Genomic DNA, 26,992 nt, shown 5'->3' with positions numbered 1-26,992 from the left:
ACAGACTCCAGCTACCACAAACGCCAGGCGACAACGACCCCACCACCACCTCCCCCCGCAGCCCGCTGGGGACTGTAGTTTTCGCGGGCGGAACGCCGCGGCGGGCCGGGACTACGCCTCCCGTCATGCCCCGCAGCAGCCCTCCCGCTCCCTCAGGCGCCGGGGGCGGGCGTCGCGGAGGCGCGCGGTGGGGAGTAGGATTGCTACATCCCGCCGTGTGGTGAAACGCCGCAGGGAGGACCGCGGGAGGAGGGTCGGTCGCTGCGCGGAGGTCGGTGAGAGCCGCCGGCGGTGGTTGCCTACCGGTGCCCGGCCGAGCCGCCCACGCAGCGGGAACTTCTGCCTTAGGCCGGGCTCCGCTGCCCGAAGGGACTGAAGTAAACGCAGTGCGCGTCGGCGTGTAAATGGAAGCATTTTACTCGTTATTTTTTAAAATAAAAGCAGGGGAGTTTTGTTAGCGATAGCTCAGTTAAGGGAAAGTGGGAACTTCCATCTCCTTTCTTTTAATGCCGGAGAGCAGGGGGTTCCCCGCGGGCTGACACCTGCAAGTGGCCACCAGCCACGCAGCGTGGTTGTGGCATCCGCCGGGGGTGTGTGTGTGGAGACTGCTGTGGTGGATGGAGTCTACCAGGGCTCGGGGGAGGGGCGGATTTTAAAGGATTTGTTTAAAAATGCCTAAAACTCCAGGGCCAACGGCAACTTCTTGAGATGTATGACACTTCGTTTTTATATTTTTAGAGCTACGCCACAAAAGTTGTCGCTGTCATCAACAGCTACTTGCCAGCAGAGCAACTGAAGCCTGTGAAAAAACTCGTTTCCCTTCCTTGCCAGAGGCGAGGCACCCAAATGGGGTAATGTGGAAGCTGATGATCTTTTATGTTTCCCCGTCTGTTCTTCAGGATCTCTGAGTAGAACCTTTAATCTTCGCTGATAGCGTAACAAAGGACAGATTCCTGTGATTTTTCTGGTGCTTTGCAGTTATTTGGATGAAGTGAGCTAAACACACAAACAGGGTGGTTGCAGTTGCTCCTCCGAACTGCAGTTGTGCTCTGCGTCCTGTCTGGTGGATCTACAATGTCGCCAGGGTCTTAGAGCTGACAGGGCAGGTTCCACCTAAGCAAAGTCCACGTGGACATCCGGAGTCTTGCAGGGGTATAAATGAACGAGGTTCTTCAATGTACGTTATAAACAGCAGTAAAATTCATGTTGCTCTATCTCTGTTCTCAGCATCTTTAGTAAAAGAAAAACACGGTTTGAGACAAATCTGAAGGGAGCCTACAGGAGAGCCGGAGAGGGACTCTTTGTCAGGAAGTGTAGTGACAGGACAAGGGGTAATGGTTTTAAATTGGAAGAGGGGAGATTTAGATTAGATATTAGGAAGAAATTCTTTACTGTGAGGGTGGTGAGGCACTGGAACAGGTTGCCCAGGGAAGTTGTGGATGCCCCATCCCTGGAAGTGTTCAAGGCCAGGCTGGATGGGGCTTTGAGCAACCTGGTCTAGTGGGAGGTGTCCCTGCCCATGGCAGGGGGGTTGGAACTAGATGATCTTTAAGGTCCCTTCCAACTCTAACCATCATATGATTCTATGATCTTTTATTAGGCAATACAGTTACATGTTCAGAATTTTGTAGAAAATAGGGTTGAAAAACAATTTAAGGGATTGAAAGATATATTTGGAGACTTAGATACATGTTCACTGTGCATGTATATGTATACATGAAGTCAACACAGCTTTTTTTTTGGCTTTTTTTTTTTTTTCCTTCTTCTTAGGGAAGCAGCGGCCAGCAGAGGGTGCACAGGTTAACTAGGAAGCCTTACTTCTGAGCTATGTTTACCATTGATGGCTTCCTCTTGATGTTAAACTTGTGAATAGATTAATTTAGTAAATCAGTTTTGTGTTGTATTCTGCTGTATAAATAACAGGAAAATACGTGAATTACCTCATGGAAAAAGTGAAAAACAGGAAAAAAGTAGAGGATTGCACCGAATACTTACATATTTAAATCCCATATCTTACAAACACTCATTGATATGTGTAAAGACAACTTGCCTGTAAAGTTAAACAATTGTACAGATATTTACAGGATTGTAGCCTAACGAATTATTTGTGAATTTGCCTTTTTACGTTATGCAATATTTAAGAAATTTGTACTAAGTGACTGGTATCGTCTTAATTTCTATTATCCAAATTATTTTAGTCAATAATATTTATAATTACACTATTTCTGAGTGTGTCTTTAGTAAGTGTTACAAACATGGAACAGTAGAACAATTAACACTGAAAATATTTTATTTTTAGTTGCATTTTTTCAAACTGTCTTCATTAGCTTAAAAACATATTAACTCTTGTAGTTGATTCCATCAGTACTGAGGAGAAAGCTTTGCTTCCATTGTCTTCTGAGATCAATAGATGCATATGCCAACAAGAATTAATGTTGCAGTTCATAGTCTCAATTGAAGAATGCTTTCCCTTTTTTACAGGAATGGTATGATTGCTTCCTAAAAATAAAAGAATAAAAATAAAATTATAAAACCTGTAGTTTTATAAGATACTGCAAAAATGGCTTATATAGCAGAACAATTCCAACAGGAGTATCAAGATGGGTAATAGTGGCTGAGAAACAAATCTCAATGATTACAAAGTTAGGATATTAAAAAATAATATTTTTTTAAAACTCTCAAGGATTTTTAGGTCTCTGCTTGCCCCTAATAGTTGTTTGTCTGCTTTCTTACTTTTAGAAGTGATTATATAGTATCTACATACATTATTTTATCCCAAATAATGTACCTTCAAGTTCTGTTGCTTATCTCCTGAATGTATGGTGATCAAGTAAATGTTTTCAGTAAGTGAGTAGTTTTATCTCCCTCCTCCTCTTTCTCCCTCCCTCTACCATTGTATAAACTATTTCCTCTTTGCTCAACTCTTTTTTAACAGGCTACCTGGAAAGGTGGTGTAAGAACCGGCTCTTCTTACTCAACATTTCTGTACATGTGGTTAAAATCATATCTGGTGGGGTTTGTTTGTTTCTATCTACTGTTGCTTTTTAACCAATCTTAACTGTTGTCTCTACAGGAGTCAGAATAAATAAAAGTAATTTTTTGTTTTGTTTTCCTTTTCCCCTTGGTAGTCAGTGCTCTGCAGTGGTTTTACTGAAATTTCTGTGTACCTGAAGGGAGGTCTGCATCATTTCTGGTGATGATACATGAGAAGGAAAAACAGTTGAGTTTTAGATCTGCTGAGTCTGAAAAGTTGTGAAATATTCTGTTCTTTCAAATGTGCACAATTTTTTTGAAATATATAATTGAAAGACTAATCATGAAGCCCCAAGAGGGCATGTTTAGTCATAGATTCATAGGATGGTTAGAGTTGGAAGGGACCTTAAAGATCATCTAGTTCCAACCCCCCTGCCATGGGCAGGGACGCCTCCACTAGAGCAGGTTGCTCAAAGCCCCATCCAGCCTGGCCTTAAACACTTCCAGGGATGGGGCATCCACAACTTCCCTGGGCAACCTGTTCCAGTGCCTCACCACCCTCACAGTAAAGAATGTCTTCCTAATATCTAATCTAAATCTCCCCTCTTCCAATTTAAAACCATTACCCCTTCTCCTGTCACTACATCTCCTGACAAAAGAGTCCCTCTCCGGCTGTCCTGTAGGCTCCCTTCAGATATTGGTAGGCTGCTATGAGGTCTCCCCAGAGCCTTCTCCTCTCCAGGCTGAACAGCCCCAGCTCTCTCAGCCTGTCTTCATAGGGGAGGTGCTCCATCCCTCTGATCATCTTCGTGGCCCTCCACTGGACACAATCCAACAATCCTTCCTGTGTTGAGGACTCCAAAGCTGGACACAGTACTCCGGGTGGGATCTCACGAGTGCAGAGTAGAGGGGTAGAATCACCTCCTTTGACCTGCTGGCCACACTTCTTTTGATGCAGCCCAGGATTCGGTTGGCTTTCTGGGCTGCCAGTGCGCACTGCCGGGTCATGTTGAGCTTCTCATCCACGAGCACTGCCAAGTCCTTCTCCTCAGGGCTGCTTTCCAGCCATTCTCCACCCAACCTGTATTTGTGCCTGGGATTCCCATGTCCCAGGTGCAGGACCCTGCACTCGGCCTGGTTGAACTTCTTGCGATTTCCATGAGCCCACCTCTCAAGCCTGTCCAGGTCACTTTGGATGGCATCCCTTCCCTCCAGCGTGTCGACCGCGCCACTGAGCTTGGTGTCATCGGCAAACTTGCTGAGGGTGCACTCTATCCCACTGTCCATGTCTCTGACAAAGATGTTAAATAGCACTGGTCCCAGTACCAACCCCTGAGGAACTCCACTCATTACTGGCCGCCACTAGTCATTAGTAGAAGAGAATAGCATTAAACATTCACTTAATGAATGAGTCTGGTTGACAGTAAAGTCCCTTCCTCACCTCTCCGATTTGAAATATTAATAAATATTAATATGTATGAATTTAAAAATACCCACCAGTAATTCATAGTTATACTTCCTGTGTTACCATTATCTTGAAGAATTTTTCACTTTGTGTCCATGATTTCCATTTGCATCTGTTTTGTATAAGGTGTTCTGAGTTTTGGTAGTGTTTGATGATGATAAAACAGGTATGCTACACTTTACAGGATAGCATTGGGGATTAATTGTCGAATGTGTAGATAAGCCTCTAGGTGCCAAGTAGAAGTAATTGTATGAAGTTCATTGTTTCCAGGGTACTCTTCTGTCTAGAAATGTAAGATAAGCTGCAGACACTCTTCCTAATATAGGCTATTTTATTTTATAACAGAGACTCTACAAGTAGGCTTAGTGACTGGAGATGGAAGAAGTTGTTAGCTTTTTAGTTGGAGGTCAGTCAAATGTCAAAATGTTTTCATCCAGTAAGTTCAATGAACTAAGTTCTCAGACAAAAACGACAGATTATTTCAGTTCTGTTTTGTTTTTTTAGTATTCCCCCCCCCCCCCCCCCCCCCCGATATCTCTTTCAGAACTGGTACTTCTCAAGGATTTTACTCATCAGTGGAGTGGATTGCATATGTTTTGGTGTTTAATTCCCTATGTAAAAAACAAGATTAGAACAGTTCTTTTTCCTGTATCTTTAGTTTTTCCTCTGTGGATGTGACTGCTCAGAGGTTTTAATGCCAACATCAATTAGAAATGTATTATTTCAGGTCTAGCTGGCAGTTGATGTGTGTACCTTCTTCTGTGTGTCCACTGTCCAAAAGCTGTACTAACAGTACTGTGTTAGATTGTTTGGGGAGGGGAGGAGTGTTAATGCTGTCTTCTTAAAGTTTCTCAACTAAACTGAGGACCTGATCCGTATTTGTAACAATGACTAAATTCTAAAGTCTAAAAGGTAGTGCTCTGTTGGGAAAGTCTTCCATGTTGCTTTTCAGCGTGGTTACCAAGTACATTGTTTCTTTAAAGTTTTTTTCTGAAAAATAGTTGTGCAGCCTCAAAATATAGGCATTTTTAAAGAAATTCAGTTTCATTATAATATCCTTAAAGATGAAGGTTGAATTGCTTTAATTAATAATCAAACTTAAAGCCTTCCTGACCGTGGCTCTGAACAAGGAAATAACTTCTAATTCTTTCAGACATTTCTTGCTGTCCTGGCTTCAGGGTATATCATCTTATCTGACAAAGAGAAAGATTGTTTGCCTGTTTCATTAACAAAATCAATTAGAGAAACAATTGAGCAATGACTGGCTTCTGAAAATGTAATTTAGGCTTCCAAGTCATTTAGATGCTTTTTGAACTTTTAGTTGCCAGATTGCCCATTAATCTCATGATCCATGGAACTCTCAGGGATATACATGCACATCTCCAAGGAATTGCTGCACATTTAACACTGGATGCAACAGTAAACTTAAATCCCCAACCTACCCCACTCTCCTTGCATTTTCTTGATGTTTCAGAATTTATCTGCTAAAATTGTGCAATTATCACTCAAAGGATCACATTCTCATAAAAAGAGCTGCATCTCTGGATTTTACCGAGGCAAGATCATCTTAGTCATCTGACTATAATTCCCATCTGTGCATCTTTTCATGTTCTTACTGAGATATTTAGAAAACCAAGAAAAAATATGTGACTAGCCTAGCAGCTGAATCATTGTATTTTATGTTGAATATCAATGCTGGCACAGGAAATGCAAGATACTATCTCAGGTCTTTTTGAATGATTGAAGGAGGAAGAGAACTTGTAAACAGTTTGCAATGTAATCATGGAATCTTTATCCAGGCATTTCTATAATTTAATAATAATAGTAGTAATAATAATAATAATAATTATTATTATTTTAGATCAGACTGGGGTTTGGGGTTTTGGGGAATTTTCTGTTTGTTTTTGTTTTCAAGAACATTGTCCTTATGTAATTTACATATTCTGCAGAAATTGTCATGGTGTGTTAATTTTCATGTCTCATAATTAGTATTTCATAATATTCCATATATGTTAAAAATTATGCATTGTGTTATGAAAAATGCATACATATTTCCAAAACCAAAGCATGAACAGTTTGTAGTAATTAAAGTGTAAACTGAAATTGTTTTAGTTGCTGAGCCACATTTAAAAAAAAAAAATTGTAATAAACTCATGATCATTAGAAGTTTTAATTTTTTTAATGTTACCTTTTCACTGTATGGTGGTGCCCCATATCATAGTAACACTGCAGTCCCAGCAGCCAGAATTTATCAGTGTTTTTATTTGGCATTGGCAGCCAAGAGGCAAACCCCATGTTATTTAATCTTTGACAAATAAAAGGAAATTTTAATCTTTTCTCCTTTTTTTTTTCTGTAGGCTTAAAATGAATAAACAATGCCCTTTTTAAAGCATGACTCATTCAAAAGTACACCTTAACTGAGGGATTGTTCATTTAATTGAAGTGATTCCTTTGCCAGGCTTTGTATTGATGTGTACAAATTAATCTTTTTTTATTCACAGTACAAGACTTTTGATCAAATAGTACTATTTTCCTCAAGATAAAAATCTTCATTTTGTAACCATTTTGCACAGAATGTTTTCTAATAATGTCTGTATTTAAACTGTGCCTGTTCTTTTGTAACTACATTTTGTATTTCCAGTGCATTAAATTTGTATGTGTGATTTATACAGAAGCAGCTCTCAAAAAAAAAAAAAAAAGGAAAAAATAGAACTAAGAATAATTTTTAAAGTCATACGCAGAGCACTTGAAGGAGAAAAGAACAAAGACACATCAGGGTAAAAGTAGTAGGAGGGGTATTTCATTTTACTCATCTCCTAGAAAGCCTGCATTAACAAGAAGAGGCAAAAAAAGCCCAAAACCCAACAAGACAAAATGCTGGTACTAGCTACATACACTTGTTATCTTTCATTATTAATACTGTATGAAAAGATTCCAAGTAAAGTAAAATATAGCAATATAAGAGAGAATTATACATGTAATAGAAAAATCTCAAGCACTTTATAATTTACATTAACAGAAATTTAACATTTAAAACCATTTCAAAGAGGGCATTAAGCAGGATCAGGAGAATATATGGCAGAGACTTTGGAAGGCTTTCTGGTGCATAATGTTTACACTTAAACAAAAATAAGATCTCTCATTTCCTATCCAAAAGTGTAAAACCACAGTCACAGTTCTAGAATGAAAGCTTTTGAAGATGGTTACCTAGTGAGTGGGGTGAAAAATGTCAATCTCAAAGACAGTGTGTACCCACTAGAACAAGTGGTTTCTTTACTGATCACTTCTTGCTTGTCTTCTTAAAGGTACAATGTCAAATTTGGTTTATTTTCTTACTCTGTATTTCTTTCCCCCCTCCCCCGCCTGGTAGGACTTTGAAATGATACCAAATGATTTATCTTTCAACTAGTTTCATTCCGGTAGCCTACTTCGGGATTATTTGGGCTTTCAACACACTGAAGGGATGTTGTTATTTTCTAAAAAGCATTTCAGTTGATATGATAGTAACAGATTATTACTGAAGTTGGTATTGGTGCTTGATTATTTGACCAGTTTCTCATGTAAGTGACATAAATAATTAAATTACAGCAAAACTGTAATTTGAGTTAATTGTGTTTTCAGGTCTCTGAACAAAATGAATTTCATTACAAGGCTTTCTGCTTTATGTCTGAGGAAAAGCAAGATGCAACAGAGGCACCAAAGTAGTAGACGACCAGCTGTTCCGCTTGGATCACGGATTTTAACTGATCCCTCTAAGGTTTTTGAGCATAACATGTGGTGAGATGTTTCTTCAAGGCTGATTTTCATATATTTTTGTATATTAATTACTATGGTGAATAATGGGGGGCGTAGTGGTGTGTATAACAATGGACTGCGAGCATAGACATTGAAAGGTAGTGCTGGAGAGAACTCGAGACTGTCACGAGTAACCTGACCATTGCAAGTTCTCAGTGACTTGCATAAAAAGCTACTGAGCAAGTCGCTAGTCATGGTATGAAAGGCAAAATATTGTTATGGATCAGTAATGATTTAGGAGACAGAAAGTGCAGAGGATAAATAGTCCATGTTATAATGGCAGAAAGTTACTAGTTAGGTAAAATAATGTTGCATACAGGATTAGCACTGTATTCTAAAATTGTCACCATTTCAAAAGGAACATGTAAATTACTTGTATTCTTCTAAAGAGGTACTGAAGATGTTACAGATTGTTCAGCAGAGATTTACATACAGTGCACAATTGTCAAAAAAAGGAAAATTCAATCTTAACATAAATAAGTGATATAATAGCAGAGAAAACATTAACATGTAAATGTTAACAAGAGTAAGAGTTTTGAGAGCAAGGATTTAGAAACATTAGAAAAGCAACTGGATGTGGCTAATGATAACCAATGGGTAACATAACGTAAGAGTAACAGATGACAAATTTCAGGGCTTAAGCTTACTTCTTGAAGTAATCTGCTGTTCTTACACCCTCTTCAGAGGTGTTCCCTGCTGGCAATTGTCAGAAGTTATTGGGCAGGCTTTTGTTCTGAAATGAAGTTTCCAACCTACTGTTTTTTTAAAAATTATTATTCTTTTTAGTAGTCCTTTTTATTTGTTAATTGGTCCATTTTACTTTTTGATCTAAATTATTTCAAAAGTTTCTTTAATAAAATTCTGATGAATAAAAAGGTCTTAAGAGAAGAATGTAACAGAAGATTGTCTTCTGGTTAGTAAACTAATATCTTCATTACCTTTTCTAGTCTCTAAATTTGGGCTTAACTCATGAGGTAAGATATGCAAATAGATCTGTCGCCTATTACTGTTTTCTAGACTAGATGTCCTCAAGCCATGGTCCCCAACACATACCACCTTAAGGCCAAATCTGGAGTTACCTACACCTTGGTGAAGGAAGCTGGAAGCTGGCTGGTTATTGTCTTAAAAAAGTGTAAAATTTATCTCCCTGTTTAATAAATCTATATGCGGTGTAGTTCTAAGCATCTTCCAGACTCAGGACCTCCTGCTTGGTGGAAAAATCCTTTACTGATTCAAATGTAGGCCAAATAGTCTAGGTAGGAAAAGATTTTAAGAAAAAGACCACCCTTTTTCTAGAATATTGTACCTTGATGAAACTCAGTTTTGTTAAATTTTTTCATTTTCTTCCAAATAACTGATGATGTGTAGCTTCCATTTTTCTTGCTAGCATTTGGTGACAGTCTAATACAGAGTTATCAAACTGTGATGCAGGTGTTTGGGATGGATTGTGAAGATGGGATTGAAAGGAAGAGGGTTGTTCAGAAAGTAGATTTGCAGATGAATCCACATAGCTCACAAGGGAAAACAGGTGAAACTGAGTTGGAGCAGAGGCTGCAGGGAAGTTGCAAAGGTCTTGATAAATCAAGAACCTGGCTATGAAGTGAGGGGAGGTCCTTGAATCTGAAGCTGGCTGAACCAGTAGAGTTAGCAGGGAGAAGAGGGGGATCAGGGTGAGTGGTGGCTGAGCTAAACAGATCATGCAGGGTGAGCCTAAGAGATACATCTTCCCCGGCATTGATATATGAGGAATTACGTCCTTTTGTTTTCCAGTCATCTTTGGTACTTAATAAAGTGGCATCCTTCTTTTTGCCTGTGTGTGAATTGGCAGGGAGCCAAGAGCTGCTACCATTGCTGCTAGGAATACTGAGCAAATTAAGTTTGGGAACTAATGCTTTAGACATTTGCTGTGGTGCTTTTCTGTCATTTTGAGAGAGAAGTAATGAATGATGCTAAACATTGGAGCAAAAAATGTCTGCTTCTATTCGGGTTAGTAATTGGCATAGTTTTTATATGTTAGTTTTCAGAGATAATTTAACCCTATGTTAGCGAACAAGTTAATGGAAAAGGACTAAGTTGAATAAGCTGAACTGAAAGTAGCATTGCTTGATCATATCAGGCCCACTCATGTTAACAGTTCCTGATGTGGTTAAAATGGATAGCTTGCTTTGCTGATGCCAGTGTTAAGCTTAAAACACTTCCATATTTAAATACTTCTGTGCTTAGAATTCTTCTGTATTCTGTGTTCCTGCCAGCTTGTATTGCTGAAGGAGCCACCTCATTTGAAGCATCCCAACTATGTAAATAGTTTGCAGAAGAGCTATGTTATGTCTCCTCTTTTGCAGATTTTGCTCAGGAAGTGCTGCTGCAGCCCTCTTGTTTGGGGTCTTCCACATAGAAATTTCTAGGAAAGAGCCAAAAGATATTTCTTCAGCTTTATGAATTTCCAAGGAGGGACAAAAAGCAAAACAGTTGTTGATGAAGATGCACAACTTCAGGCACCTATAGTATTGTGTGTAGAGCCCTTAAGGGCTCTGACAGACACACGATGATGGATTAAAATTGATCAGCTAAAGCTATACCACAGCAAGTCATCTGTCAGAAGGGCTGACTACATGTTATTGCCACCTGAATAGTCCTGGTTTTCAGCTTGCTAGAATACGCAAGGTCAAAAGTAGTGATATCGGTGAGGGAAGCAAGTCTTTCCAAGAGGATGGCTGCCTAGTAATTCTTTGGTCATTCAGTTTTATTCTACTAGAGCACGTCTGTCAGAGCCTTGACACTGCACAGGAACATTTGGTATACGAACAAATACAGGAAGGGGAGAGGCAACCTGCTGAGGACAATAATGAGAAATATTTCAGTAGAGATGCGGAAATCAAGTCTGAGGCAAGCAGACAAATACATACCAATTAGTCTCCCACAATTAACAAAAGAGGAACAGTGAAGGTCTAAGAATTAAATTACCTATATGTCACCAAGCACGGAACAGGAAGATGCTCGTTAGCTTTTAGAGACAATCAACTCTTTTCAAGTTGGCACCTTGTTCCTTTTCCCATAGTAACCAATGGAATTTTAGTCATAGGTTTTCAGGTAATTGATTTCAGTAGGATTAGGATCTAATAGATTACTTGAATTATATTGTCTAATTTAATCTGATTTCTAAAACTGCTCAGATTGGACAGTTTGGAGGGACAGCTGATTTGCTTTTAAAAGCTGCCAGCAGCACATTTTTGGGTACTCCCCATTGTGGCCTGATCCAAACAGAATCTGCAGGGAAGGCAGTTTAGTCATCAGGGTCAGGTCTTGGCTTTTTTCTGTGACCATTTAATGGATTAATATAACATTTAGTGAACCTTTTTACACAAAGACAGATAGCATAGGCTCTGTAACCATTGCAGTACTGTTTGTCTTTTCTTAGGAATGTCTTGTTCTTTTTCTCTAAATGTTTCCTATCTCTGTTCCCCAAGTAAGTAAAATCCTGTTCATCAATTCCACCTGTTCCACTTGAATAGGTGGATTATACTCCCTGTTTCAGGAACAGCTGATTCCTTTGCTAAATGACCTTTGCTCTTCATCATAAACATTAGTAATGTGAGAAGTTTCTTGCATCAGGGTGTTTGTTGGCAGGTCTATTATTATAACCAGCTAAACACAATTCTAATGCAATACTCAAAATACATTCCTATAAATGCACTCAATATGCAATAATAACAAAAGATAATGCACAAAAGATATATGTTAATCTTAAGAAAAAAATGCATACTACTTCATCCTTTTTGCAGTTGAAAGATTTTTCATAATGACTTCAATGACCAGTAATTAATTTTTATCTATCATACACTGAAACTTAGTTTTTAACTGTCAGTCCCCTTGTGGTCATTTGCTTACATTCAAAATGAAAATGTATTTGAGACAGCGTAGCTAATTTGTGACTGTTTTCCCTGGGAAAAAAAGATTATGTAAAATCCTATTTAAAGACTGGTTCTTCAACTGCTTTTTGCAGGGACCACATGCAGTGGTCACAGGAAGAAGAGGAGAATGCTAAGGAAAGAGTGGCAGAGAACTCCCTTGTGAAAGTCCAATGGGAAGACCAAGGTAACAAAATCATAATGGCTTAAAATTTCCTATATTAATGCTATTTATTAAAGCATTTAAAGATGCTTTAAAATCTAGGAACACTCTTTTTATTTCTACATTCTGTTTAAATTTGTTGGTTGTTTTTTTTTTCCTTTGTTGCCTCACGTGATTATCTCAAAGTGTGTTTTTCTAGCAATTCAGTTACTTATTTGAGCAATTTTGCATTTTGAAGGGGGTAATAGGCTCTATGTAAGACAAGTAAATCAGTATGGGGCAGTTGCAAGTTCTGGCTCCTTTTGCAGTTCATAATAAAACTACTACACAGGACTGTTACTTCATCAAAGGGAATGAATTTGCAGCCAGCTAGGGTGCTGGGGATGACAGTTCCCATGTATAATATTCAAATGCTTTTTAATGATTTGTAGACTGTTTAGAGAGCTAGCATTTGTGCATTGCACCATATTTCAGTTAAGTGCCATGAAAGTTCACTGGTCCCAGCTGGTCCGAGCTTGCTGCCTTGACCAGGCTGAGCTGGGAGTGCTTCAGGAAGCAGTGTGTTCACTTTGTGTGGAAGGTGTTCCAATACATCATGCAGAGTCTACTCTGTAAATGATTAAGGAATTTCATGCCTGTTTTCAGAATGGAAACTTAATGTATTCAGCATTTCTGAAGAATGATAGCTCTAGTTTCAAACTGGTAAACTAAATCCTAGACTAAACTCTAGGGTGCATGCTAAAGCTGGAGTATCAACTTGATAGTACCATAGAAGACTGGATTCTTAATTTGTTCCTTTATTAGAAAGATATTCTGAAAACAATTACTTGGATGTCCTGGGCCTCAGTTTACTTAGCGTGTCTTGAACGTGTCAAATTAGATAGTGTCATTATGACCCTGTGCTTAGTTTCATTGATGTAGCATGGGTTAGAGTTACTTGAATTGCCTGTGAACATGTCTTGGATTGTGTGCCCTTCATGACTTTGAATGATCTGGGATTGTCATCCTGCCCTTTTCTGTTACCTCTCGCATTCTTTATCTAAATACAGGAATACAATGTTTGTTTTCCAAAAATGACATATTTTCATTTGGTTTGTATAAAAAGCTGAGAAAGAGCTCATAATTGAAAAGTAAGCTGTGTAACCATGTGTCTCATGGAACCTTTCATTCTTCATCTACGATCAATGAGAACTCGGTTTGTGCTGGTGATAAATGGAATAATCAAGCATTTGTCTATGGCCAAGAAATACAAGAATCCAAGGACATTTCCTATGAATGCCCCTCTGTTCAGAACTTGAATAGGTGAGCGTTGCTGATAGTGTTCCTTCAGAAAGTTTCAGCTTCATTCTGCAAGTGGTAGTACATTTTGGGCTATTTGTGTAAACAATGAACTAGACTGAAGCTAATGAGCAGGTTATTTTGGGGCCTTGGAAACAGTAAGGGGAAAAAGACAAGACAGATTTCAACAATACTATTATATCACTAAAATAGAATAGTTCTGGTGAGCATTGTTAAAACAAGAGAAGTTAAACTGAATGAACTAATGATACTACCTTTAGGAATTTGATTTACTTATTAGCATGTCCAGTTTCTTCTCAGACATTCCTGTTAATGTATGAAAGATTCTGTTAAAGGGAGAAAAATCAGCTGGCTACATAAGGGATTTTTTTTGTCTCAAAAGGTTATATGTTTATTAGTTTTGTCATTTTTACATGCTTTGGAAAATTTAGTAGTCAGGCTACTTACATATACAAAGTGAAACAAAAAATTTATAGTAATGCATGTGTGGTTATTACAGAGTGGTAATAACTCTTGGAAAAATCAGAGGAGTCACCAGTGAAAGAATGGAAAGTAAAGTGTTCTTTCACTCGAATCTATGTAATACCGTACTAATACAATTTGAAAGCTGGACTTTAGCCATTGCTTTCCCTCAGTTCTGAAATCTGGAAAACTTGGTGGGAATTTAAGGACAAGGGTTCTGAGCAGACTTGGTCTATAACAAAGGGTGAAAATGATTAAGAACCTTTTGAGTAGAAGGTTTCTTTTTTATAGTGAAGTTGAGCAGTGTACGAATGTACAACTTACGCTATTGAAATCTGGTATATATGACCTCAGTCAGCTCTGCACATACATTATAAAACAAGTCTGTACAATTACTCTGCATAGCTGGGTCTTGCCCTTTAATAATACAATTGGATGTATTAAAAGTTAAATTTAAAAAATTATGCAGATTTCTAGGACGAGGCATTCTGCCACCTCCTTGCCACTTCCCACTGCCTGTCTGTGCCTCTAATGATAATTCTCAGCCTTGTTTATCTCTGAAAAGATGTAGTGATTTAGGAACTAGTATGTTAAGACTTAAATGAGAATAGTAGGAAAAATGCACCATATATTTACTTTGTGCATTTATATTAAAAGAATTAATGGATCATTGTAAGCAGGGACAAAATAGAAAAGGCAACATATTATATGATGTACACTTAGCAAGAGATGTCAAGGGTAACAAGAAACAGTTCTGTAAATGTGTTGGGAATGAGGGGAAAAACAAACAAGAAAAAGGTTTGGTTTGGTACTTAGGAGGGATGATGAAGAAGGGAAAATCATCAACAAAAAAGACATTGAAAAAGCTGTTTATTCTTATCTTTTTATCAGCCTTTCTTTCAAAGGGTTAGCTGTAGTCCAGCGGCTAGCACAATTAGTGCTAGCAAGAAGGAGGAAAGATTTTGTTCTTGTACTGAGAAAGAACAGGTTACAAAGTACATGTAGTAGACTATGAGTGTAGAGTACATGGATGACTGGGAAAACAGAAAAGAGAGTATTTACTTTTTTAAAAAGGGAGGTGGGAAAAGAGAAGAAAAAAATAATTCGTTTCAATTCCTGGAAAAATACTGGAAGAGATAATCGAGAGCTTGCAGACCATGGATTTGGAAGAACAAAGGAGATGAATACTGGCCAACAAATATTTTTCAAGAATAAATCATGTAACATCAAGCTAATTTCCTTCTTGGAGAAGGTTACAAGCCCTGGGGATAAGGAAAAAACAGCAGACGTCCTGAAATTTATCCTTTGTCAGGCTTCTGAGTTGCTTTACTTGACATTTTCATAAGTAAGTTAGGCAAGTGGGAGCTAATGAAACTGCTTTTGGGTGAATGAATGCCTAGAGAGATCCTTTCAGAATAGAAGGCTGTGCTGGGCAGAGAAGTGTTTTGTTCCATGTCCAGTTCTGCTTGGTATTTTCATTAGTGACCTCAGGAAATGGGAGACTTGAAGATGATACTAAATGAAGAGTTGTTTCAAGTATGGTGAAGGACAGGATTAGGATTCAGAAAGATCTGGACAAACAGTGGAGAAAAGGATCTGAAAGAGATAAATTTGCTAAAAATAAAAGCTGAATACTTTGCTTAGGAATAGTTCCTTGAAAAAAAATACTAGGTTCTGGAACAATTGGCTAGGTAGTCATTTTGCAGAAGAAGATCTGAGGGTTGTGGTGAATCACTAGCTGAATCAGCAGTGTCATGCTGTTGCAAAATGGCAATCTGGGAGTTATAAACAGGATTACAGCATGTATGCCTCGTAAAATACTCCTTTTGCTCTGCGTTGATAATGCCTTTACCAGAATACCGCACCAAAAAGTAGTAAGTCAATTGGAGAGAATCTAGAGAAGAAAAACGAAAATTATCAGAAGTCTAAAAATCATTACTTCTGTGTCTAAACCTCTCCCTTCTTTTTTCCAATCTAGAAAATAAATTGTTTATGGGAGACATAGTAAAAGACTTCAAATAAGTAAATAGGTGTTGCAAAGAGAAGAGAGTAATCTTTGCTTTATCTGCTTGGTTAATGGGACAAGAATTGCTGGACTTAAATTGCAATAAGGAAATTTCAGGTTAGGTAGTGGAAAAGGTTTCTAGCTGTACAGGTGGTGAAGGACTGTAATATATTACTGAAGAAAGCTGTCAAACCTATGTGAAAGGTGGTATTTTAAGAACAAGTCAGCCAAATTTCTGAGGAGAAGGTATATGAATTCCCTGACCGGGTAAAATCCCTTCCAGTCCTATTCTTTGACATTCTAACATTCAGCTAGAATGTTTTGTGAATTAAAAGTTAACACAGAAGTCTATTGTAAGACTCTCTGAAGCGTTTTGAAAGTAAGAAAGCCAGTATGTTGCTTCTGGCTGTATTGGTTTTTTTTGTCAAAATTTTTTTTTTGTGCATTGTTAAATGGTTAAGAATGAATTACTGACTATTGGCTATGCAGTAGCATTTATCACTCCAGTTCACAGAACTAGATTTCTAATTGATTTTTTTCTTGAGAGGTGACTAGCTACCAAGAAATTTGCAATTGTTCGTAGAGTTTCATAAATCATGAAATTAATTTCAATTTAGTATTTCTTAAATAGGAAAAATATGAAGAGCATTTAATTGAAAAGTGCATTGCTTGTATAATTTGAGACATAAAAGCTTGTCTAAGAAACTTACAATCACATATTTTGCTGATGCTGTTCTATTATGTCACTACATTTTAAAAGAAACCCAAAAACCACAAAACAAAAAAAACCCCAAAGGATGATGCATAAACCCTGTCTACCCCATCCTAAGTGACATAAAATTGAATTAAACCCTCATGGGAGTTATTTTGACCACAGATTAAGGTAGGACCCCAAATCCATATGTTTTTATTTAAATCTAGGGAACTATGGATTTTTAAACTGTAAATTTGAGGACCAGATTCTATGTTGCTTTATGGTATTTTGCTCATATTCACCAAGTTTTTGTTTTTTTTTCTAATTTCAGATAGATACGAGAGAGAAGCCAGTAAATACTGGAATGAATTTTACAAGACTCATAAAAGTAACTTTTTCAAGGATCGCAATTGGCTATTCCTGGAATTTCCAGAAATTCTCCCAGAAAAAAGGAGAAAAGAGTTGAAAACAGAACAAAGATCTTTGGAACACACAAAAATAAATAGCACCAACAGTTGTTCACACAAAAATGAAATCTTTGAGGAAGGAGAAAAATATTGGAAGAAAACCTGTGGAGGTGGTTCCACTTCTGTGCAAGGATATGCATATAATAAAAACCAAGCAAAACCTCTCTCTGACAATGCTCGCGGTAAAAACTCTGGAGAACTTGGCAGGCTAGAATCCTTCCCTGGTAGTGATGCCACTTACAGAATACTAGAGGTAATGCACTGCAAATGTTCTACCCATCATATACAACTCCACTTAGTTGCTCAAAAGTCTGATGAAGACACTTGTAAGTATCAAGAAAGTAAACATACAGAATTTGACATACTATGTTCATTTATGGCAGAAACTTACAGAGAAACCTAGGGTCTGTGCTTTGTTTTCCCTTTAAAGTTTCGCCCAAATCACAATTTAGGACTAGATTTTCGGATTCCTTTTTCACTTGAAGTTGGGTTTCTAATGTCATAAGGAAAGTGCTCTGTCTTAAAGTGTGAGTACTTGACACATTCTTTCCAAATGGTGAAATTGGACAAGAATATTGCATTTTCCTATGCAGTTTGAGAGATGGATTCTCTCTTAACTTTAGAAAGACACTGGGGAGAAATGTGATCATAGAAGTGATTTGAGAATTGTGGTATGAGCTCTTTATACCTGTTCTGGCCAACTTACCTTAAAGTCTAATGGTTCCTGCCAACTAATTTAAAATGAAAATAAAAAAAATAATGAGGTTTTATTTGCTCATTTATTTTAACTTTTTGTTTCTTTTCTGATTTAGGTTGGTTGTGGTGCTGGAAACAGCGTCTTTCCTATTTTGAAAGTTCTATGGTATGTAGCACTGGACTTTCAACTATGAAAGTTCTGTTCTCAACATCTTCTTAATTTTCTTCAAATGCTGGTACTAGACCAGTGCTGCAGGAAGTGTTGAGTGGATTGTTTTACAGCCCTGAAATTGTGATTGCTTTGTAGACCACAGATAATGTTGGTACCATCAGTACAAGATACTCCTCATACTGGTCAACCCTAGTTTTGGGGGGACCATATTTGCTGATAAGGTTTGTCTTCAGGTGCATTCAGACTGATTTTTTTGTAGTTAATTTCAGGCAGGTGAAATATTATCTTGCCTTAACATGTCTTCGTAAAGCTACCTTTTCAAAAGGCCAAAATCAAAGGCAGTAGGTAATGGCATGTGATCTACTGGTAAGAAGTTGTATTACTTTTGAATTTGTCTGGTACACTTTGTTGTATTGCTTCAGGTTTTAGTGTCAAGGAAGGCACAAGTCCTGAATTGCATTACTTAATTCCCTGAAACATCTTAATGCACTTAGCCTCCAGTTTTAGAAAAAGCTGTCCCAACAGCCTGTCCTCCCTTCCACGTTGGCGGAAAGGTTTTATTGGAAAGGCTGTGAGGTTGAAGTAGATTTCTTTTTATTCATGCCTACAAGACCTTGAGTACAGTAGAGTTTGTTATTCTTTAAATGAATTCTGATTGCCAGCATCAGCACTGTACAAAAATATTGCATTTTGCAGATATGGAAATGGAGACTAGGAAGAATTGAGTGATGTACCAGGGTTGTACGTGAAACCTATTAGTTTTAGCAATGCATCTTCGTCCCAAACCAATACGTTGCTTTAGACAGCATAAAAGAGGAAGAGCCCTGTTTCATATGAAAAGTTTGGAAAGTAACACTATATAGGCAAAAGATAGCATGTGGTTGTATTAAAAAAGATGAGACACTCTTGTGTTTTCCTCACAGGAGGCATTAGTCATAGGTTGGCATTTCTGATAATGAGGAATCCACTCATTAGGTGTTTTTCCTGGAGATCTCTATTCTTATGCAAATCCTTCAGTCAGTCACATTGGTTTGTACATTGAACAACTCACATGTTTGTCTTGTATATGACCTGATGGAAATATCTCTTCTTTTAGCAAGTCTGGCTTTATAGCACAGATGGTTTTACTCTGAATAAAATTGCCTTTTGTATGGATATTAAAAGAAGCCAGTGTCAAGTATGAGTGTACCCTAGCTAGAAAAAAAAAATTCCACTTAGGTTTGTAAAATAAAACCACTTCCTTCTGCCCCCCTCCCTTAAATTTTAAGTTACTGCTTTTTAATACACTGCTTCATACAGATGAAATCACCATCCAGATCAAGCTGTGTATTTGTTTTAAGTTGACTTTTTACATAGCTCCTATTCCGCTCTGAAAAAGTTAAAATAGCATCCTAACTAGTCAATTAGGTAATCAGCTTAACCTTTACCAAGGGACTGGCTGGATCCGAAGGCTGGCTGCTTGTCCTTATCCATGATGAATACCTAAACTCATCAACTCTCATGGTGGGCACAGAGCTGATAAAACTTTTTGCTCAGCAACAAGGATGGAATATATTCTGGTCCACAAGGGCTCCCCTGTTGAGCCCTCAAAGAGGAGTCACAAACTCAGCTGAGTATACTGTGAGATCTTATAGGTGCTGGCAGAGTTTATTGATTCCCTTTCTAAAGAAACCATCTGTCCAAAATCTCAAATATTTTTTAAGAGAGATTGATTGATCATGAGTTGACCATAAGGTCATCCCTCATTAGGTTTTGAGGGACTTGCTCTGTTTCTCTTACATGAATTTTTCAGGGATGAAAAAGATGTCTTCCTTAGAGTTACTGGTGAATGGTACGAGGAAATTTGCAGCTGGCTTAGTCTTGGATGGGAAAGGAAGGGAAAACAGTTCTACAGGAAAGTCTTATTCATCTTGGCTTACAAAACAAAGGGGATAATGTAGGGAAACAATCAGCACTGCTTAATCTAATCAGAAGCACAGCAAGGTGGCACATGAGAACTCAAACCTCTACAGAACTGTGGATGGCTTTTGCAACAACCCACCCCTGCCCAAATCATATTGCTAATTAAAGTGCATACATGGGCTAATGACAGAGACTTAATGCAGTGCTTCTGTAAGAAAATGTGACCTATTAAATGTACATTTATGTAATATAACACCAGGACATTGTCATCAATCCTGACAACCCTCTGTGACCTTCTTTCTTTTCCTTTTCACTTCCTCCCTGGCAAGGCTATAATTCTCCTTTTTATACTAACTGCCTGTTGGTATTCTTATGAATTTGTCTACCCTATTGGTTCATTACAACCTACATGGCTTTCCATGTGCTAGACTTCAATAAGGCATGCTTGATCAAACCTGTGGAGAACCCCAAAGGGCCCTCTGTAGTTCCATGAACACTGATGTGGACTTTCATCTTTTACAATAATAATTTTTTAACTGATGTTGGTTTTGTTTTCCTAGCAATACACCTGGAACCTTTCTATACTGTTGTGATTTTGCTTCAGGAGCAGTGGAGCTGGTAAAGGTAATTCATACGCTCGCTTTAGAGTACCTTATAAGCCTGTAATTCAGGAGGCTGCCAGGAAGTGGTCTTCATGAAAAAGAATGTGATGGCTTTGACAACTTTTAACTGAAGTTTTCAATATTCCAAAGAACAAAGTCTTACTCTATGCAGAGAGGAATGAATACCATCAGTGAGCTTGCTTCTCAGCTTGAGTAAGGTACCAGACAGAATAGGCTTTTATATGAGATGTTTTACAATGCTGAATAATTGAAGAAAAAAAGTTTCTTGAGTCAGAGTAAACGTATTAACTACTACTGTTCTCTCTGTGCCTCTTTTCATCTTTTTCCTGACAGTCACATTCGTCCTACAATTCAGCCTGGTGTTCTGCCTTTGTTCATGATGTGTGTGATGATGCTTTACCCTATCCTTTTCCAGATGAGATCCTGGATGTCATTCTCCTTGTCTTTGTGCTCTCTACTATTCATCCTGACAGGTAAATGAAGACTAAAGGGCAAAGCAAATGGGTTAAATCTCTTTTATCACTGGAGGTTTTCAAGAATAGCAAAAGAAGATGATGAATCTTTAATTTATTATTTAGTAAGCTACTATATATATAAAACAAGGTATTTTAAATGCTGTTTCCTATTTTCAGGCTTCAAGAGAAAAGCTCGTCAGGCTAAGTCGTTAGTGAGACTCCTGTCTCCATCAAAATACAAGGGGTATATTGTAACTAAATACATCCCTATTAAAAGTGACAGTGATTCAAGAAAATTACAAATTAAAAAAACAGACCACTAGTCTTCTAGAAGGAAATTATTTTTAGTGACCAAACCGAAGCATTCATGATTTAACACCTTACAATATGTTGATAAAGACTTAGGTTGCTGATTTAGCCAGGTGCAAATGCTTACATGCAGGCTTTTTAAACCAAAATGCATTCAGAATTTTAAAACTAGTTTCGATTAAGAAAACTTGACTTAATTTTCATGCATAGTGTTATGTTGAGTGCTGTTAGCCTTGTTAATAATGCCTTTCAATCTCTAATGAACCAAACTTTATGACTGTTAAGGCTGGCTGATTGTGAAAATGCCCCTTCTTTTAATGGGAAAAATGCAAAGGAGAGCATGTAAGTTAAATTCTCTTTTCTTTTAACTAGATCATATGAAGGGAAATACATGCTGTATGCATGGTAATACATTTATTACTTTAAGAATGTCATTAAAATGGGCTTGGCAAACAGAACAGTATTTGCCTAAGTCTGAGAACTGTTTCCCTGCCTCCCCGCCTAAGTTATTAATGATTAGTTTTACAGAAATATCTTTCCCATATAGGATATTGCTCCTTCCTGTTTGTTCAGAGATGAGCACATGAGTCATGCAAAGCCTGGGTCCAGATTTCAAAAACAATTCAAGCAGTAGATTTCAGATCTCTGTAACTGTGGTGATGCTGCCAGGAAGAAATTGGACAATAGAGACGCATTCATTCAATCGCTTTGCCTGTAGAAGCAGTAATCAGGTGTTCTGTCAGAATTTCTGTGGATCTTTTCCTATTAGTCATTTGAGAATGTGTTTGTAAGTTTTGGATTTTTTTTTTTTTTTTTTTTTTTTTTGCCTCCCTATGTCAGCATCTAAAGGCTGACATGGATGCTTTTGTGTGTGTGTGTATACACACATAAAGATTTCCATGTAATTATCTGTGTTGTAAGACCCACTTTCCAAAGATTTGTTAGTCATTACTGTCATCTCATAGAATTAAAATGACTTCGTAAAGGCAAATGTAATCCAGATCCATCTTGCTCAGTATACATTTTTTTCTGGAAACTTTGAAAGTGGGAAATGAAAAAGAAAACCAAGAGTATGATGATGCAGAATTTATGTACTTTGGAGACCTGGAAAATATACACGAGAAGGACACGTGTATTCAGCACAGTTGTTACATAGTGATTTCTCTTCAGGCTGTTGTATTTTGTGTTTGATAATTGCTACTCTTGTACCCGATTTTTAACACACTTCAATTCTGCTAGAAGTTCCCTCTAAAAGTTGGTTGCAGAATTTGAAAGGTATTAAACTTTCTTCAAGCTATATAATTAATGTGCTTTAGTCCTACAGGATGAGATTTCTCAAAGCACTTTCATTTTTTGTGCATGTATATTTTTTTCTGTGTACGCAAACCTTATGTTTATATAGGCGAAGCCTGTAATTCTGTGCACAACTACCTCTCTTGAACAGTCTCTTATTCTTAGGTGGTGCTGCCTTTTCTGTCAGTGGCAGTGCACCTTGGTTGCCTCTGTTGAGCATAAGCAAAGAGGACAATTTTTAAAGCACTTGGCTTCCGCTAAGGGAATTCCATACTTTAAAAGTATATGCTGCTGTTCTTGTTTGTTTGTAAACATGATACTATTTTCTGCTAATTCTGTCCCTTAAAAAGCAAGGTAAGATGCCTGCACTGTTGTTGCGTAAGGACCAAATTGCATCAGTGCTTGAGTTCTGACATTCTTTGGGCAAGGGGGTAAAGCCACCTGAGAGACGGGGACAGTCTATCATGTCCTCTGGGTACACGGTAATGGTATGCTGATTTTGTATAGTTAAGTAAGACTTACTCTTCTTTAGCTCTTTTCAGATACATCACCCTGCCTTTCCATTCATTTAACATTCACTCTTGCTCCATATGTTCTTCATGGTCTGCCTGCTTCCCTGTGGGATGAAGGGTTGAATTAGGCAAGTGGACTTTTCTATCTTGCAGCCTGCCAGGTGCAGACTGTCTTCTGTTGTCTTTCATGCATATGGAAAACCTGAGTCCTCAGTTTATTCTGAAAGAGTGAGGCAAATCCAAGCCATCATTCATTAGTAATGTGTTTTGCAGAGTAATGCAAATGTATTTATAAGAAGCTTCAAGGTAAGGTTAAAAAGTGAGAATGAAGATGATCTAATGAAGGAGAAAGAGTACTGCGTATAGTACTTATTCCTATAATACATACAGCAGGCTGGTGTAATCTTGATAAGGAAGAGCAGATGCTAGATATCAGGAAGATTCTTGTCAGCATTTTGGAGGATGCAGACTTTCCTCCTCTAACTAGCCATATCTCCAGATGGGGTTCTGCCAGATTTCTCTCCTGAGGTACTACTCGGATTCTTCTTTCCATCCTCAGCCATTAGGTGTGGAGATACTGATTTTGTGTGTAAGATCAGTAATAAGGAAATCAGGTAAGTTTTTGTCTGCCTTCAAGGCCCTTGGTTTTGGTATGTACAGCAAGAAGACTCAGTCTAGCTCACCAATGCACATAGTGAACTGCTCATTCGTTTGTCATGTATCTGCCCGACCCGTATACTCGAAAACTGTGTTTTAATCTATCCTTGAGATTCTGGTGAAGTGAAGGAGAAGGGCTCCTTTTCTCTTTCCAGTTTGTATTCTCTTACAGTTCCTTTTAAATTTTTGGTTTAGAGGCATTTTTGTAAAGAGTTCTTCCTGTTCACTTGTGCCTGCCCTTTTTATTGTAAATATAACCTCATTTTTTCACTGTAGTTTTGGAAATCTATGTATGATCCAAGCATCTAGAAAAAAAACAGTTATGTTTGCAAATTTCACCAGTATCCCATCTAATTTCTAAGGATGCAAGGGGTTGTAAATAGGTTGGCTAAACTACTGAAACCTGGAGGAATGTTGTTATTTCGAGACTATGGAAGATACGATACAGCTCAGCTTCGTTTTAAAAAAGGTAATTCCCGAATGCTTTTGTAATGCTTTTTGTCATTTTAATTCCTTTGTTAAAAAAAAAGAAAAAAAGTGACATAGCCTTTTTCATTGCTGCTTTAATTTCTTAGGTCGTTGCTTGTCAGAAAATTTTTATCTACGAGGAGATGGAACCAGAGTATATTTCTTTACCAAAGGTATGAAATGGTATAGTTTTATGGAAAGGATTAAGTGTCTTTCAAGATGTTTCAGGTTATAAAAGCTCATCTTAAGATGGAAATCTAAAGAAGGTTTTATTGGCTTTTTAAAAAAATTCTCTGCTTTTGCAAAGCCCAAAGCTAGCTGTTGTACAAAATAATTCCGTTTATGTGTACACTTGTTGCATCTGGGGCCCTGCAAGATTGCTTGCAGACATGACTGGAATTTCTCTTTGTCTAAGCATCTTGTGTCTAATGGTATGCTCAATTCTGTTACTTAAAGATGTATGATTTCTTTCTTAAAATATGAGATAAACATACTTGGAAGGACATTTGGTAGCAGTGCTCTGATATTTTGTTCTGCTCTGTTGGTGATTCTGAGCTGTGAGGCTGCTCTTTCTGCAAGAGCTAAACTTAAATTCTTGATTATGGGTACTATTGCTCTTTGCCCATCCACTCACTTGGTTCTGTTGGCAGTCAGCTTAGACTGGTATATTTTAACCTAGCCCAGAAACTGTGAAAGTGGGCCTCACAGTACTTTTTTTTTTTTTATTTTTACCCTCTGACTTAGACTGTAAGCAATAGAGATGGATCAGGATTTATCCCAGCCTGAGTAATTTTAGAAGTGAGAAGGAGCACCTGGGACATGTACGGGAAATCACTTGAATTCAAAGAGCTCTCTCAGTTTTTAAATATGTTGTTTTGTGCCTACTCATGACAAAGAAGCTTAAAGTTTTCCAGTGGTGACTGACAGGAAGAAGATAACGATGGTGGGATAAATGTGTGGATTGTCTTTTGGCAGGTGAAATAGCTCTATCTCAATAATATGTGAACAGTGACCGAATGGCATACTTTTGTTTTCCTCAACTCTGGCATGCTGAACCCTCTGAATAAAGGGGATCTATGAATGCCACAAGTAATAACCAATGCTTTGGGCATCAACATAACATTTTTTACTGTAATACAAATTGAGAGCTGTGAAAATTAATTTCTACAGAAGACTTCTTACAGGCAGATTCCCTGACCTTTCAAATCACAAAACAAATTTATTTAATTGCTACATTTTACAAATGTCTTTTTTTTTTTTAATTACAACAATTCTTCGTATGAGAAAATAGATGAGGTATGGAACATGTTCAACTTGGCTGGATTAACTGAAGTACAGAATCTAGTTGATCGGCGATTACAAGTAAACAGGAAGAAAAAAGTGAAAATGCAGAGAGTTTGGATACAAAGCAAGTTCCAAAAACCATTGCTGCTATCTCTGAATAAGCCTGAAGAAACCACCGAAAGTCACCCTTGTAGATAATTGTACCATGAACTCCAGAAACTGAAGCAAATTTGAGTACGTATGTTTCCTATAAATCTTGTGTTAGGCACTGAAAGGAGAGATATATTGAACTGAAAATCATTCCATGATTTTTTTGTAAATGTATGTGTGTCAAAATTATTGGGGGCGGGAGAGGTATTTCTGACTTCTGCTTTATGTGCAATAAAGAGATATGCATTAATCTAGTCATAACTGTGACCAGGCAGTATTTTACTTCCTTGAATATGAATAGTCAATAAGCATAAGCATGTATCTTGTTCCTGTTGAAATTCACAATGTAGAGAAAGTTTTAGACTGAAGCATAATTGTTTCAGAGATTGGGAGAAGCAGAATATGTTCTCACTATCGCTACAAGCTATGCTGTGTTAATTTCTGAGTCATGTCTCTTTTAACCACTGTGTGTCTTGCAACTGTGTTTCCTCTTGGGGGGGAAATTTCTTGGTGCATAAATAATGAAGACAAAATCTCTTTCTGATTTGCATGTAAGTTACCATTTCATGCTAACGGCATGTGATATGCATAGGTATCAGATTAGCCAGTGATTGGCATCCTTGACTGTGGCTGACTTACTTCTCTGAAGTCTCCACTTTCCATCTACATGCTCGTCAGAAACATGCCAAACTCAAGTTTCTGTAACAGTTTAGTGACGTATACAGTACCATCAGTTGTAAACTGAACATCATTTAGAAAAGAATTGCCAAAATGCCAAAACAGTGCTGAAAACAAATAGTTAACATTTGCCTGGATACATACAAGCATTATTTTTATGATATGTCAGATATGCTAGAGGGAGGAGCAAAAAGAGTAGTCCAGAGTACATTTTATTAATATTGCTATGGGGTAATGTAATCACACTGAAATGGCGATCTACATGGCAGCTGAGATATTTTTGTTGTTTACAGAGATTACTTTCTCAGGGCTTGAGTCTTAGAAAAAAGACATGATGTTTTCGTATTGACCCTGTGGAGAGACAGTAAAAGGACAGGACTACAGTAGTAGGTTAAGTGCTTTTAAGAAGAAAACCAAAATGCAAACACTGTTTTCAGATGCAGACCATGATACTGAGGCAGTTTAGCTGGTATTTAAAGATGCCACTTCTGCTATTTAAATGTAATTTTACAGTCACTTAGCCACAAGGAGAAGAGGACAAGAAACAGGCAGATGACTAAAA

At 37.7% G+C, this 26,992-nt stretch overlaps 1 protein-coding gene across 1 annotated transcript; it reads left to right on the top strand.

The window, feature by feature from the left end:
* The first annotated feature begins 214 nt into the window (after positions 1-214).
* On the top strand, positions 215-25,836 carry METTL8 (methyltransferase 8, tRNA N3-cytidine). Its single transcript, XM_074145374.1, has 11 exons — positions 215-271; positions 739-851; positions 8,060-8,215; positions 12,237-12,328; positions 17,096-17,484; positions 18,044-18,093; positions 20,562-20,625; positions 20,958-21,097; positions 24,213-24,319; positions 24,426-24,491; positions 25,610-25,836. Exons 2-11 carry the CDS (start codon positions 847-849, stop codon positions 25,798-25,800), a joined length of 1,260 nt encoding a protein of 419 aa, XP_074001475.1. The 5' UTR covers positions 215-271; positions 739-846; the 3' UTR covers positions 25,801-25,836.
* Positions 25,837-26,992: the final 1,156 nt, after the last annotated feature.

The sequence above is a fragment of the Numenius arquata genome, chromosome 3 (assembly GCF_964106895.1).
Source record: "Numenius arquata chromosome 3, bNumArq3.hap1.1, whole genome shotgun sequence".
NCBI classification, from domain to species: domain Eukaryota; kingdom Metazoa; phylum Chordata; class Aves; order Charadriiformes; family Scolopacidae; genus Numenius; species Numenius arquata.
The sequence above is the reverse complement of the archived record's forward strand: the minus strand, read 5'-3'. Positions and strand labels throughout refer to the sequence as shown.

Coding starts and splice junctions, on each gene's coding strand:
- METTL8 (XM_074145374.1), top strand. Junction 21,098..24,212: donor TCTACTATTCATCCTGACAG/GTAAATGAAGAC, acceptor CTAATTTCTAAG/GATGCAAGGGGTTGTAAATA. Junction 24,492..25,609: donor AGTATATTTCTTTACCAAAG/GTATGAAATGGT, acceptor ATGAGAAAATAG/ATGAGGTATGGAACATGTTC.